The sequence below is a fragment of the Limulus polyphemus genome, unplaced genomic scaffold (genome assembly GCF_000517525.1).
Source record: "Limulus polyphemus unplaced genomic scaffold, Limulus_polyphemus-2.1.2 Scaffold3376, whole genome shotgun sequence".
NCBI classification, from domain to species: Eukaryota; Metazoa; Arthropoda; class Merostomata; order Xiphosura; family Limulidae; genus Limulus; species Limulus polyphemus.
This window is the reverse complement of record NW_013668986.1, coordinates 1-12,519: the sequence shown is the minus strand read 5'-3', so window position 1 is coordinate 12,519 and position 12,519 is coordinate 1. Positions and strand designations below refer to the sequence as shown.

General features: G+C 38.3%; 1 protein-coding gene across 1 annotated transcript in view; it reads left to right on the top strand.

Annotated features, from left to right (window-relative positions):
* Positions 1-11,380, top strand: part of LOC106469249 (unconventional myosin-Ic-like) — a gene marked incomplete at its 3' end in the record, with an annotated part of 74,538 nt that extends 63,158 nt beyond the window's left edge. Inside the window, exons 22-28 of the mRNA XM_022397714.1 lie at positions 2,173-2,257; positions 3,211-3,265; positions 3,617-3,721; positions 4,272-4,355; positions 5,215-5,471; positions 8,984-9,026; positions 11,287-11,380. Of these exons, the coding sequence (XP_022253422.1) occupies positions 2,173-2,257; positions 3,211-3,265; positions 3,617-3,721; positions 4,272-4,355; positions 5,215-5,471; positions 8,984-9,026; positions 11,287-11,380 (723 nt within the window). The remainder of the gene's footprint in view (positions 1-2,172; positions 2,258-3,210; positions 3,266-3,616; positions 3,722-4,271; positions 4,356-5,214; positions 5,472-8,983; positions 9,027-11,286) is intronic.
* Between the last annotated feature and the right edge of the window lie 1,139 nt (positions 11,381-12,519).

The following is a 12,519-nucleotide window of genomic DNA, read 5'->3' as shown; positions in this document are numbered from 1 at the left end:
GGGAGATGAGAAACTGCAGATAGGAAAGTGACGACGTGGCAAATGGTTATACCGAGAAAGTTACGGGAAGTTGTGCTGCTTCAATCCCATGATAGTTTAAGAGGAGGACATCTTAGAGTTAAGAAGACAATGAGTCACCTACGACAGAGATTTTACTGGATAGGTATGAGGCAATATGTGGAAGAATGGTGCAGGACCTGCAGTACATGTTGTGCTAAAAGGGGACCCAAGCATAAGGGACATGCTCCAATGAAGTTATATCAAGTTGGCGCACAAATGGAAAGAGTAGCCATTGACATTGCTGGTCCTTTGCCCCAAACTCTTGCTGGAAACAGGTACATTTGTGTGGTGATGGATTATTTCACCAAGTGGCCTGAGGCATATGCAATAGCAAATCAGGAAGCTATAACTGTGGCTTTGGCTATTAGTGATTTCTTATTTGGTATGCCATATAAACTGCATTCGGATCAAGGCTGCAACTTTGAATCAGCTGTGTTCCATGAATGCTACAAGTTGTTTGGCATACGAAAGACCAGGACAACGCCACTTCACCCACAGTCTGATGGGATGGTAGAAAAGTACAATTGGATACTTGGACAGGAATTGGCAAAGTTTTGTAATAGCCGCAAAGATGACTGGGATGTCTTACTCTCTCCACTGTTGATGGACTATAGAACAGCAGAGCATGAAGCCACTAGATACACTCCAGCAAAGTTGATGTTTGGTTGGGAACTTCGGTTGCCAGTTGATCTGATAACAGGACACCCACCTTACGAAGAGTTGCCTGAAAATGTGTCGGAGTTCGTGAAAGTGTTATCTGAAAGGATGGATGATATTCACCATCAAGTGCATTCAAACTTGAAAACGTCTGCTGATTCCATGGAGCTATGTTATGATAAGAGATCTACTGAAGTCAGCTTTGTACCAGGAGACAAGGTGTGGTCGTATAATCCCAGGAAGACCAAAGGGAAGTCTCCTAATTTGTCTTCTCCATGAGAAGTCCCATATGACATAGTGGATCGTCTCTCAGACGTGACTTTCCAAATAAAATGTGGTTGGCGATGTAACCCAAAGGTGGTGCATGCCAACAGGCTTTGGAATTATCATGGTCCAGGACATTTCAGTTGGAATGAAAGGAACAATGGAACAAATGACGCTGCTGAAGACGTGTCACCTGAAAAAGCCACTGTCAAAAGAAGAAACTACCCGGTTTTGAGAAGGGAAACAGTGAAGCCCTTAATGAAGTTACTACCACTGATGTGACTATTACTGATAATAGGACATTTCCTGATGGAACAGATGAACCCCACGTGAAGCAGAAACCAACGAGACGGAGACCAGTACGGAAGAAGATACGTCCCGTAAAATTAAGAGACTTTGTTGAATTTTAATTTTGTGTTTGTAAATTCTGTACATATAATTAAGTTATTGTTTATTGGTTTAATGTAAGTGGCTATTGTTCGGAACAAACAATACTAATGAAGGGGCAGTGTTATGACAGCGGAAGTCACATGACACTGGTAACACATCATGAGATTCTCGAAGGATTTTGACTTTTCCTGGCAACTCTATTCTTTTCTAGGCACCCTCTTTTTTGTATTTAAGCCCGGCAAATAAAGCGGAGAGAGGTGGGCAGATAGATAGATATAGAGACAGATAATTGAGTCAAGCGAGCGGTACTGACCGTAAGTAAAGTGCGTGAATCATTGTGAATTATATCATATGTTGAAGTTAAAGTGACTGTGGAAATTAAGTGTATTGCAAAGTTGTATTGAGAAAGAATAAACTAGTTTTATTTAAGAAAGGACTTGTATCGCTGAAGTTCTTCGGAAATAAGTTTTACGGGAAATTAACAAACGAACAAAGACGTATCAATATTAAATATCACCTTTTAACAGTAAGATTTAGTCTTGTTCAATAATTAATAAAGTTAACTACTGCTAATTGGCTTAGTGCTTTAACAGAAGTGTTGTCAATCATACAGTGAAATTTCCAGATATTTTTGGTGTACCCTTTAACAATGAATTTTGTTTTCACAATAAGAGCTATATATTATACACACATTATTCTAGCTTGAATAAACAATGTATAACATGAGGTTCAACATAGGTTTACATTCTATGATAGAAAAGATTTGTTTATTTTTATAAGTTTTGGTCAATTTATTTACAGCAACTCTCATAGCCTGCTATTGTCGAAGATATCTTGCTAAGAAGTTGCTTGAAAAAAGGAGATGGGCAGTCAAAGTGATTCATAGGTAAACATATCAGTGTCATAACCTTAAGTTCAATGAAAAATACCTTATGTTTCTGGGAAACTTGTGTTAACTCCACCTTTGCTATCCTAATAATAAATGTAGTTTGTACCAACTCTAACTTAAATGAAGAAATCACATAGGATCATAAAAGAGGCACAAAACAAGAAGTCTTATAACATAAGTAACTCGGAAAGGTGTGTCTTCATTCTTCAGGAGTCAATTCACTTGTACAGAAAAAGGTCTACCTTCTGAAAGTTTGTGATTTATTTTGGAGTTTCTTGTTTTCTAAATTATTTATAGATACATAATTGTATCAAAACACCAATCATTCAGCCCCATTAAAGGACTTTAATTTTAATTGTCACTTTTTAAATTATCACTATTTTAACTGTTGCAAGGCTGAATCCAAACTTAGCTTGAGGCCAAAATTTGGATCCTACATCAAAAACCAAAGCATTTCCAAGTTTAACTCGTATTTTTGAAACTTTTACCATGCTATAGATACATGCAAAACACAAGATTCAGAAATATTTTATCATATAACACAAGCTCTTAATCTATAAACAGATAAATTCCACTCAATTTATTTCTTATATTTTTCCAGAATTTAAATAAATGTGAGTTCATATCTTAGACAGAAGTATGTACTGACTTCCATCAGACAGCATTGTGTGGTAAACTTCCTCAGACAGTAGTGTGTACTGGACTTTCTCAAATAGCAGCATGTACTGAACTTGCTCCATTAGACAGCAGTTTGTTTCATACAGTTTGTATTCGTTGCATAGTCTTTAAGTCTGTTGTTCATTATTATAATTGTGAAGTCATCCTTTTAAGAAGATAAGTTATGATGAGAATTATAGTGTTGAAGTTGCTCTTTAGAAGTAGAGCTTACATAAAAGGTAATTTGAACTTTCTTTTATGAAGATTTTATTATGTTTTTGTCTGCAATCTAGGTTCATCAAAGGTTTTATCACTAGAAATGAGCCAGAGAATGAAGAGAACAAGCATGTAAGTAGAAAATGTTTACAATAAAAACAGTTGTTCTTTGATTTTTTCAGAGAACTGTGATTTATTAGTGTGATTCTTTTTAATCCTTTTTACCTGCCCTTAGGAATAATGAACGTAATTTTGTGAAAATAATTCTTGGAAGTTTTTGCTACTAAACTAGGAAAGAAGATGTGAAACAACAGAATAATGACCACAAGTATTGTATATTTAATGCTAAACCAAAAGTCGAGTTAATCTTCTTAGTGACAACATTTTACTTACACACACTAATAGAAACTAATAAAGTGTATAAATTTCTCTTGTTTTTATGCTTTATAATATATTGTACTACCGTTTTGTCTTTTTTATCAGTTTGTGCAGTGTGTCAAAGCCGAATATTTGCGTCGTTTAGCCCAAAATCTGCCCAAGAGTGTTCTCGACAAGTCGTGGGCTCCTGCCCCAGTATCTTGCCGTAAGGTTAGAGAATTTTGATACAATCTGTACAGTAAACAGTAGTGTCTTCATCTGATAATCAAAGTAATAGTAAAAATTTCTACAAAACTTCAATTCTGTCTGTGAGGTTTTTATAAAGTGTACAAATATAGTTTAGTCACATAATAAACTATAGCACATTTATAATTAGGCTTATTGTTTAAGTGTCAGTAACCCTTTATTTGCCTCCTAAACTAAGTTTTAAAAACATTTTCCTGTAAATCTATATTTCAAAATGTATTCTGGTATTTTATCAACAAATTTGTTTATGTTTACTTGTTTCTTATTGTGTAACATTGTTTCTTGTCGTAATAGAAAATTCTTGGATTTTAAGTTTTTATGGACAACATCTATTATGGGTTTAGAAACTTGATGAAATTTTGTCTACTCCTATACTACAGGCAAACTTAGCCTATAGAATTAAAAATTCAGTAAAATTCCTTTAAAACAAAACATTTTTTGTGTCCGTGCATGTATAACTATGTAGCTGTCTGCAATTTCTGGTGTTTTTACATAATTTATGTTTTCTATTAAGGCTTCTGAACTGCTCCAAGACATGCATAGAAAGTGGCTGGCAAGAAAATACTGTAAATTCATCTCTGCTGAATCTAAAGCTCAGGTATTATTTGAAACAGCCTAATTAAGTTTGCTGTGTGATTATTCATTTTGTTTCATATTATTTGCTTATTTATGTCTAAGGTGAAGGTACCAAATTACATTCAATAAATAGACAATGAACAGGTTTTACTTTACTATAACTGTCATCATGTTGTACTGAATACATATTTAACCCTCTAACTACGAGTAGGTGAAAGTGTGCATGTCATAACTTTTTGCAGACTTGTATTTGAAATTTAATTTAATTACTTTATTATCAATGTATACGATTAAACTTTACATCAAACATAGTTAATAAATCATATTTTGATATTATGTAAGTTTTAATTTCAAACGAAAATACTTAAGTAAATTCTCAATCTCTGCATGTATGTGTAAAGTGGTTTAATGTGATTTCCGATATGGTACTTCCCTCCACTCACGAGATTAGCTATTCTCGTTCATTGCTACCCTCTATATGCAAACTTTTTATTATGCATGCCACAAGCTTTCCACATCCCCCTATTGGAATCAATTGATTCCAATGTGTGTCTCATGCAAATCATCATGCATCACTTTTCCACCAATAGGAGAATAGTACACTTATGTGACTCCCTCTATGCATTTCTACAGAACTGTCACTTCTTGTTTGGCAGCATTTGCTCTCAGACGTCTTTCTTTTTTCATCTTGGTTAGTGTTTGAGATTGAATTAGTTCTCGAAGTGGTTTAATTTCACATACTCAGTTTTCTTTTTAAAGCATTCAGGTTCAATTATCCTTGTTCTAGTCACATTTATTTCTTACTTCAAATGCTTTTGTCGACTGATACAACATGAATTCTGAAGTTAATGTCACCACTTCGTGTGTCTCACATTCAACAGGCACTTTCCCACAGGCTTAAGGTGCTGGCATCTCGGCAGGAGATTTGTCTACATTTATTTGTGGGGAGATTGAATGTTATACCAGTCAACCTCTATCTACAGACATTGCCCCACTTCCTCCTGAACCTGTGGAACCTGGGCAGGCTGACAAGGACTTTGATCACCTGTTTCCACCTCCTGAATTTGCCATGCCTTCCCATACCCTACCTGAGGACTCTGTTTGGCCTTCCATGGTTTTTTCGGACTTTATTTCTCAGGTATGTGATGTTTTATACCTCGCTCCCATATCTTATGACCCACATCCTTCATTACTGCATGAATATACTTCCCAACCCTATTTGGTTTTTCCCACCATCCCCCGACATTTGGGTTCATGCTGAACAATTTGCCTCTCAGTTGGGTGATGGCATTAGTATGCCTCATCCATCACAGGCTTTGGATCAGTATGCTCTCACATATCATAGAGCTGACGGTCAATATCTTGACCAACAACTGTTGGGTTTGGTTTTATCCATTTGGGGGGTGTGCCCTGAATCTCCCATTAGTCTCACCCATGCCAAACTTATTCGCCTCCATCTTACCCTCATGACTCTTTTGCGGTACCTTTCCACAATCCATCTCCTGTCTGAGGCTCTTCACAGAAATTCTGAGGGATTTTCTGGGGATATCCTCTCCCACCTTACCTCCATGTTGGCTCATTTTTTCACTTCAGCTCTGGCTTTACAAACATGGTTTATCTGTTGTTGGGACCTTTTACGTCGTGATGCAGTTTTATCTAGAACCTGTTTACCTGCTCCTTATCTCCGGGATTTGTGTATGGCTCCATTTTTCAAGTGTTTTGTCGTTGATACAGAGTCCCCAGGTTGCATCTGTCCAGCAACATCCTACCTTCCCCATCTGGTAGCCCACTTATCTCAGTCGGAGCCGAGTGTGGCACTGATTTCAGTTTCACGTCCTTCTCCTTCCCACCCCTTACCTGTCCCTCTTTCTTGCAGTGCCACAGCTCGTCATTTTTCTTGATGATGCACAATGTGCTGCCACTAGTTCTGGTGACTACCTGGTGGGAGCTCAACTTGTGGCCTTTATTAATCAGTGGCATCCTTTCATTACCGATGCTTGGACTCTTCAAGTTTTGTCAGAGGACCTAGAAATTCCATTTCTTGCCCCCCCACTTGTCCCAGGTACCTGTTTCCTTCACATCTCCTCGGGATCTCATAACTTGCCAGCATCTATTAGAAGCAGTACAGGACCTTTTCACCTACCAGGCTATTGAACCTTTTCCACATTCACCAGGGTTTAACTTATGTCTGTTTGTTGTTCCAAAAAAGACCAACAACTGGAGGCCTGTCATTGATCTGGCCCACCTCAATCGATTTGTTCACCTCCCACATTTCACCATGGAGTCCTCACTCTTCAGTGGACATTTTCTCCATGTCTCTGGATGACCAGGATGGGCATCTCCAATGCTTATCTGCATATTCCCATGTCAGTACAAATTCGTCCTTATCTTCTGTTCGTCCATTGAGGGGTGGTGTACCAATTTTGCACCCAACCCTTTGGGCTGGCTTCTGCTCCTTATGTTTTTGTCAGGTGTTGTGACCCTTTTCTCTTTATCTTCATGCCCTGGGGCAGCATTTCCATTTTTACATGGATGACTCTTCTGGCCCATTCTGAACAGGGGTCAGCTAGTCATACTCGTCATCTCCTTCTCCAAGCTACTTGGGTAGGCTAGTTGATCAAATTGGAGAAGTCCTTCTTGCATCCTACTCAATACCTCTCCCTCTAACGAATCCCTCTCAGTTGTGCATACATGCACTCCCTTCAGTGAGCTCTGCACGATCAATGGAGCATTGCTCATGAGCCCTGGATGCTCCCATAACACTTCCTCCTTCCCTTGTAGGCAATCTCCTGTGGTTGTTGGACAAGATTCACACATTGGCACATGTCTCACTTCCTCCTCCTTGTCCAGATTTACATTTGTTTATGGATGCATCCCTTCAGGGCTGGGGTGCATGAGTTGATTACCAGGAGGCTTCAGGTCATTGGTCTGTCGATGAACAGTGTTAACTTATCAACATTCTAGAGCTCTTAGCCATTCGTTGGGCTTTGGATCACTTTCTTCCCATTGCCAGACATTGTCTAGTAATGATCCATTCTGACAATTCAATAGTAGTGGCTTATATCAATCACCAAGGTGGCATCTGGTCGAAATCCCTCTGTTTCATACATTGGATCTCCTATATTGGGCCCACGTGCAACACATTCATTTAATTGTGTCATATCCTGGATGCTTTTAACCTAGTAGCGGATCATCTTTCCCACCCCAAGAAGATTTATCCAAGATTAACCTTGTTTTCTGGTGGCTTTGCAATCTGTGAGGTTTTCCTTACATTGGTGCATTTGCCACCATCCTAAATCACCTGTTACCCTACTTTTGGTCTCTTGTACTTCATCCTCAGGCTTTGGCTATGTATGCCTTCAGCCAGGATTGATCACACAAATACCTATATATTTATCCTCCTGTCTGATTGCTTCATCAGGTGGTTTCCCTTATCCATGCCACTCTATGCCAGGTCCTTCTGATTGCTCTCTACTGGCCTGCTCAACCATTATTCCCTCCTGTATCACTTCTATTACTACCCAACCTCCTTCGTCAACCCCAATCACTGGTTCTGCATCTCACACTACACGTTCTCCGTCTTCACGCCCGGCTTATGTCTAGTCTTTGGTGAGGAGATCTGGTTTCTCCTGTCATGTAGCTTTACATTTGGCTCAAGCCATCTGTCCTTCCTCCATGGAAGTGCATCAGGAAAAGTGGAAGGTCTTTGGCACATGGGCCAGGCTCGGGGATTTCCTGCTGCTCACATGGCTTTTCAACCAGGGGTCTTCGGTTTTCTAAATTTCAGGTTATCGGGCAACTTCATCCCACACCTCTCATCTTTCTTATTACTGCAGGGTTTTTCTCTCACCTGTCCTTACCATGTTAATCTATTCTTTCTGGATTCATCGACCTCCTCAGCAACCTGCTCTTCCAAATTGAGACATTAATGTGGTCCTCCAATTCCTTTATTTTACCTCTGTTCGAACCTGTATCCTTGTGACCTGTCCCTTAAGGCTTATTTCCTTCTCCTCTTGGCCTGTGGACATCGATGGTCTGACTAGTTCATCATTGATGTTAAACACACACTTTATCACCATAACTATCTTCTCCTTTATCCAGAGCATTCCTCCTTCCCAAAACCTCAGCAGCTCGTGAGGGTAACTCCTACTTTTTGCCTATTTCCTTTCACTCTACTTCCCATCTCTATCCACGTTCTGATCCAGATAGACTTCTATGTCATGTGCATGCTCTTCGTTGTTATATTGCCTGCATGGCTTCCTTTCATGGTTCCTGTTTCAGTCTCTTTATCCCGTGGCAACCATCTTTGTCCAGAGATCTCTCCCCTTTTACCCTCACCAATTGGGTTTGTTGTTTGATCTAGTTGGCTTATTCCTCCTTGTCCCCTTCCCACCTTACTTTGTTCTGTGTTACCTCTCATCAAAGTTGACACCTCACCTTTCCCTTGCTTCTCATCTTCGTCAGCCTTTGGATGAAATCCTACAATTGGGCATGTGGACCAACCCTAACATGTTCATCTCCCATTATTTACATCTTATCGCGGTTTTGGCTTCCTCGGGCTTTCCCCTTCCATCTGTGGCTATAATACTTCAGACTTTGGTATGACTCTGACACTGGGTAATTCTTTATTAATAGTTTCTTTTCTTTCAGGGGCCAGTTCTTCATTCCTTCATTACATGGATCCAATTCAGTGGTAAGTGGTGCCTGACCAGGTATTTTTTAACTCTAAATCTGCACTGTATTCCATATTGACTAGTGCTTTCCTTTCCATGGCTTCACACACTCATCTTTGAGATGAGGTGTTTCACAAGATCACTTGTAGGTGAATAACATTGTGATATTTGCTTCACACATCGGCCCATCCCAGACCATACCACCCATGGACTTCATGGGTAAAGCAGAAGGGGATAGCTACCCATCTCTCCCATGCCTTCATTGAATAAATCAGAGTGGTCTGCTTTTCAAAATAGTTTCCTGATCACCAATTCTACTGTCTCGGATGTTGACATTCCTCCGGGCTCTCCAATGCATTCTCAGCCATCCTTTTCTTCTAGTGGAGTATGGGAGTCCTTACCAGTTCCAAGTTGATTGGATGGTCGATTATGGAGGTACCATGTTGGATAAGATGGCTATAATCAATCAGTTCAGAGGAGGGTGGAGGTGTTCTGTTGGTGTAAATGATGTAATTCCATACCACTGAGCATGACATCAAAATGTAGCTCATCCCTTCAATTGGGAGCCCTCATACTATCTTTGCTTGGATGTCAGTACCCCGCAGGCTAGTTTTGTATTTTGAGTGAACCAACCAACATAAGTCCCTCACACAGATTTAGGGTTGTCTATCTTCCTTCCTCGATTTCCTCCTCCTGTGTTGTGGGTCACAGCAGGGATCTGTGGGATTATACCTGTTCTATCCTTGGCTCTACCTCATTCTATCTTATTACATGGATGTTATTGCCATTTGGATGGTCCCAACCAGTTTCACGGTCACGGGAGTTGATTGTATGCGATAGACTTCCTTTTGATACTGGATGTCAAATTCCCTGATCTATTGCTCAGCTAATCTTGTGTAATACCTGGGAATTGGAATGGTTCTCAATTCCCTGGTTCTTGGGTTTGAGGTGAAGATGGTACAATCCTTATTCAACCCTTGTGCAGATGTTGGTACCCCGTGAGGAGGTTTTGTATGGATAGGATCACTTTCCTACTGCATTCTCTCACATTTGGATGTGCTCCTCTCATTTTTCACCATGATTTCCTACACATTCCACATATGGGTGAAGAAGTATACATGGATCAGAAGTGGTGCAGTTCCTCTCTTTGGATCTTTGGATCTGACTCTAATATACTAAAGTATCCTCCAGATGTTTTTGGAGGGTATGTCTGTTCTTCCCTCACACCGATCCCTCCTCCTAATCACTGTGGTATTCTAGTTAATCTTCTGAGTAGAGGGAAGTACAGTATTGGAAGTTATAATTTTCCTATACTGAAAATGTATTTCTGATAGGTATTTCCCTCCATTCACACTACCCACCCTTCCACCCCACTCACTTCCAGTGCTTCCGTTGTCTGCCATACTTCAAAGAATTGTTTGGTAGAGGCACATAGAGGGAGTCACATGCATCATTTGAGTGTACTATTTGCTTATTGGTGAAGAAGTGATGCATGATAATTTCCATGAGAGACATGTTGGAACCATTTGATTCCAATAGGGGGTATGGAAAGCTTGTGGCATGCATAACAAAAAAGTTTGAATATATAGGGCAGCAATGAATGAGAATAGCTAATCTTGTGAGAGGAGGGAAGTACCTATCGGAAATACATTTTCAGTATAGGAAAATTATAAAATTTATTCACTCTCATTTGCCCCTATATGACGTCCGGAGTTTAAGGTAAATTACTCATTATAGTATAGCTAATTATCAAGGCATAGTTTAAGTTTTTATAGCCTTCAATCTGTTTTGTTTACATAAATTTAAACCACAAAACCAAACCCACTTGCCATACCTTTCTATCACATCCTCTCTTTCACAAATTAGCAATAATTCTCTCTGGTATTTGTTATTGTATCATTTATAACCATTAAAAAGAAAAATTTAAATTTACCAAATGATGTATAATTCTACTTTGTTCTCAGTAGAAATTTTGAGTTATTTTGCCTTGAAAGTTGCTGTTGCCAAGTTCAGATTGAATAACCACGTTGCATGATACTATTGTTTTATATGTTTTTAAGGCTGTACTTCATGTGATACATAAACTCTTGTTGAAAGAAACCAGGTGCTATCAAAATGTTGGAGTATGTTTTTAGCTGGTTCATCTTAACTCATGTGTAGGTTTTTTTTACTCATTAAGTTTGTAGCTTGATTCAGATGCTAAATGGTGTGTATTTTGAATAAAAGGTTTCTTATTAGTTCTTTTCTGCCATATAACGGTAATTATAAACTTATTTGCAGCTTGACCAGAAAGTTGTTGCTGATGACTTGTTTAAGAACAAGAAACAAAGCTATTCTCAAAGTGTGCCAAAGCTTTTTGTTGAAAACAGGCTAAGTAAGTTTTACTTTTTGTGATCAAACAATTGTGAGTTAAAAGAAAGCAACCAAATTTATTTTTCTTATCTGTAATGTAAATCTTCAGAATCTTTACTAAAAGCATCAAGCACTACAGATAAATAGAAATAATTCTGCAGAAGTAAAAACTGAGACTGAATGAGATTCAAACCTGAGATTCTGCTTAGAGTACAGGTTTTTTTAGCCACTTAATCTACTGCATTTCCAATACTGCAAAGATTTTACAATCAATTAAGGTAAAAACTAAGATTTGTGATGTGTGCCTTTTTTAAAATTTAGATAACTTAAATGCTTTAAACTCAAATTCCATCCAAAAATGGTAATAAATTAATCTTGCACCTTACAAGGTAATTTGCATACTTACAGGGTCTTTCCCACTTTCCACCCTGGTTTTCTTGATCCTTTGACTACAATGTACTCTTTAACCCTTTGGAGATGGGTGACGGGTGAAAGGCCATGTCATTGTGTTTGTTGACTCGCTTTCAAAGTTTTATTGAACTACTATTTCATGAATTTATGTCAGTAAGTTTGGTATCAAATTGTAGATTATAATTCAAATTTTAATTTTATACTTCAGTTAATTTCTTAATTTAAATGTAAATATATAAAAAAAACACAGCTAAACATCAATTTTTGTGTATCACGTGGTATGTTGAATGCAGCACTGGTTCAAATTAGATGTTTGCGATGTCAAAATACTAAGTCTTTAGTTTTGTATGAATTAGGAATTCAAATTACTGATATTGACAAACTAGAATATAAAATAAGAGGCTCTTATATTTTCAATTTGCTAAGATATTACTCATGTAATAAATCAAACACAGTGGGACCCTGTCTACCTCTTTCCATTTTTGGAAATGGTCCTTTATATACACTTACTTCTATATATGACATTACTAACCAATCAGAAACTGGGAATGTCCCCTTAGTGGCTTTATGAGCCATTTTAACGGCCTTGAACACCATTTCTTTCGAACCAAGATTTCAATGAAGTTGGTTGTGTCTTTGGTCTGCTCAAAATTTCATAATTTTTTAGACTGAAATACAGCTGCGTTACTAAACTTGATAAATTATGGTAGAATTTTGTGGTATTGATATAGCAGTTTATGATTTTTTGGT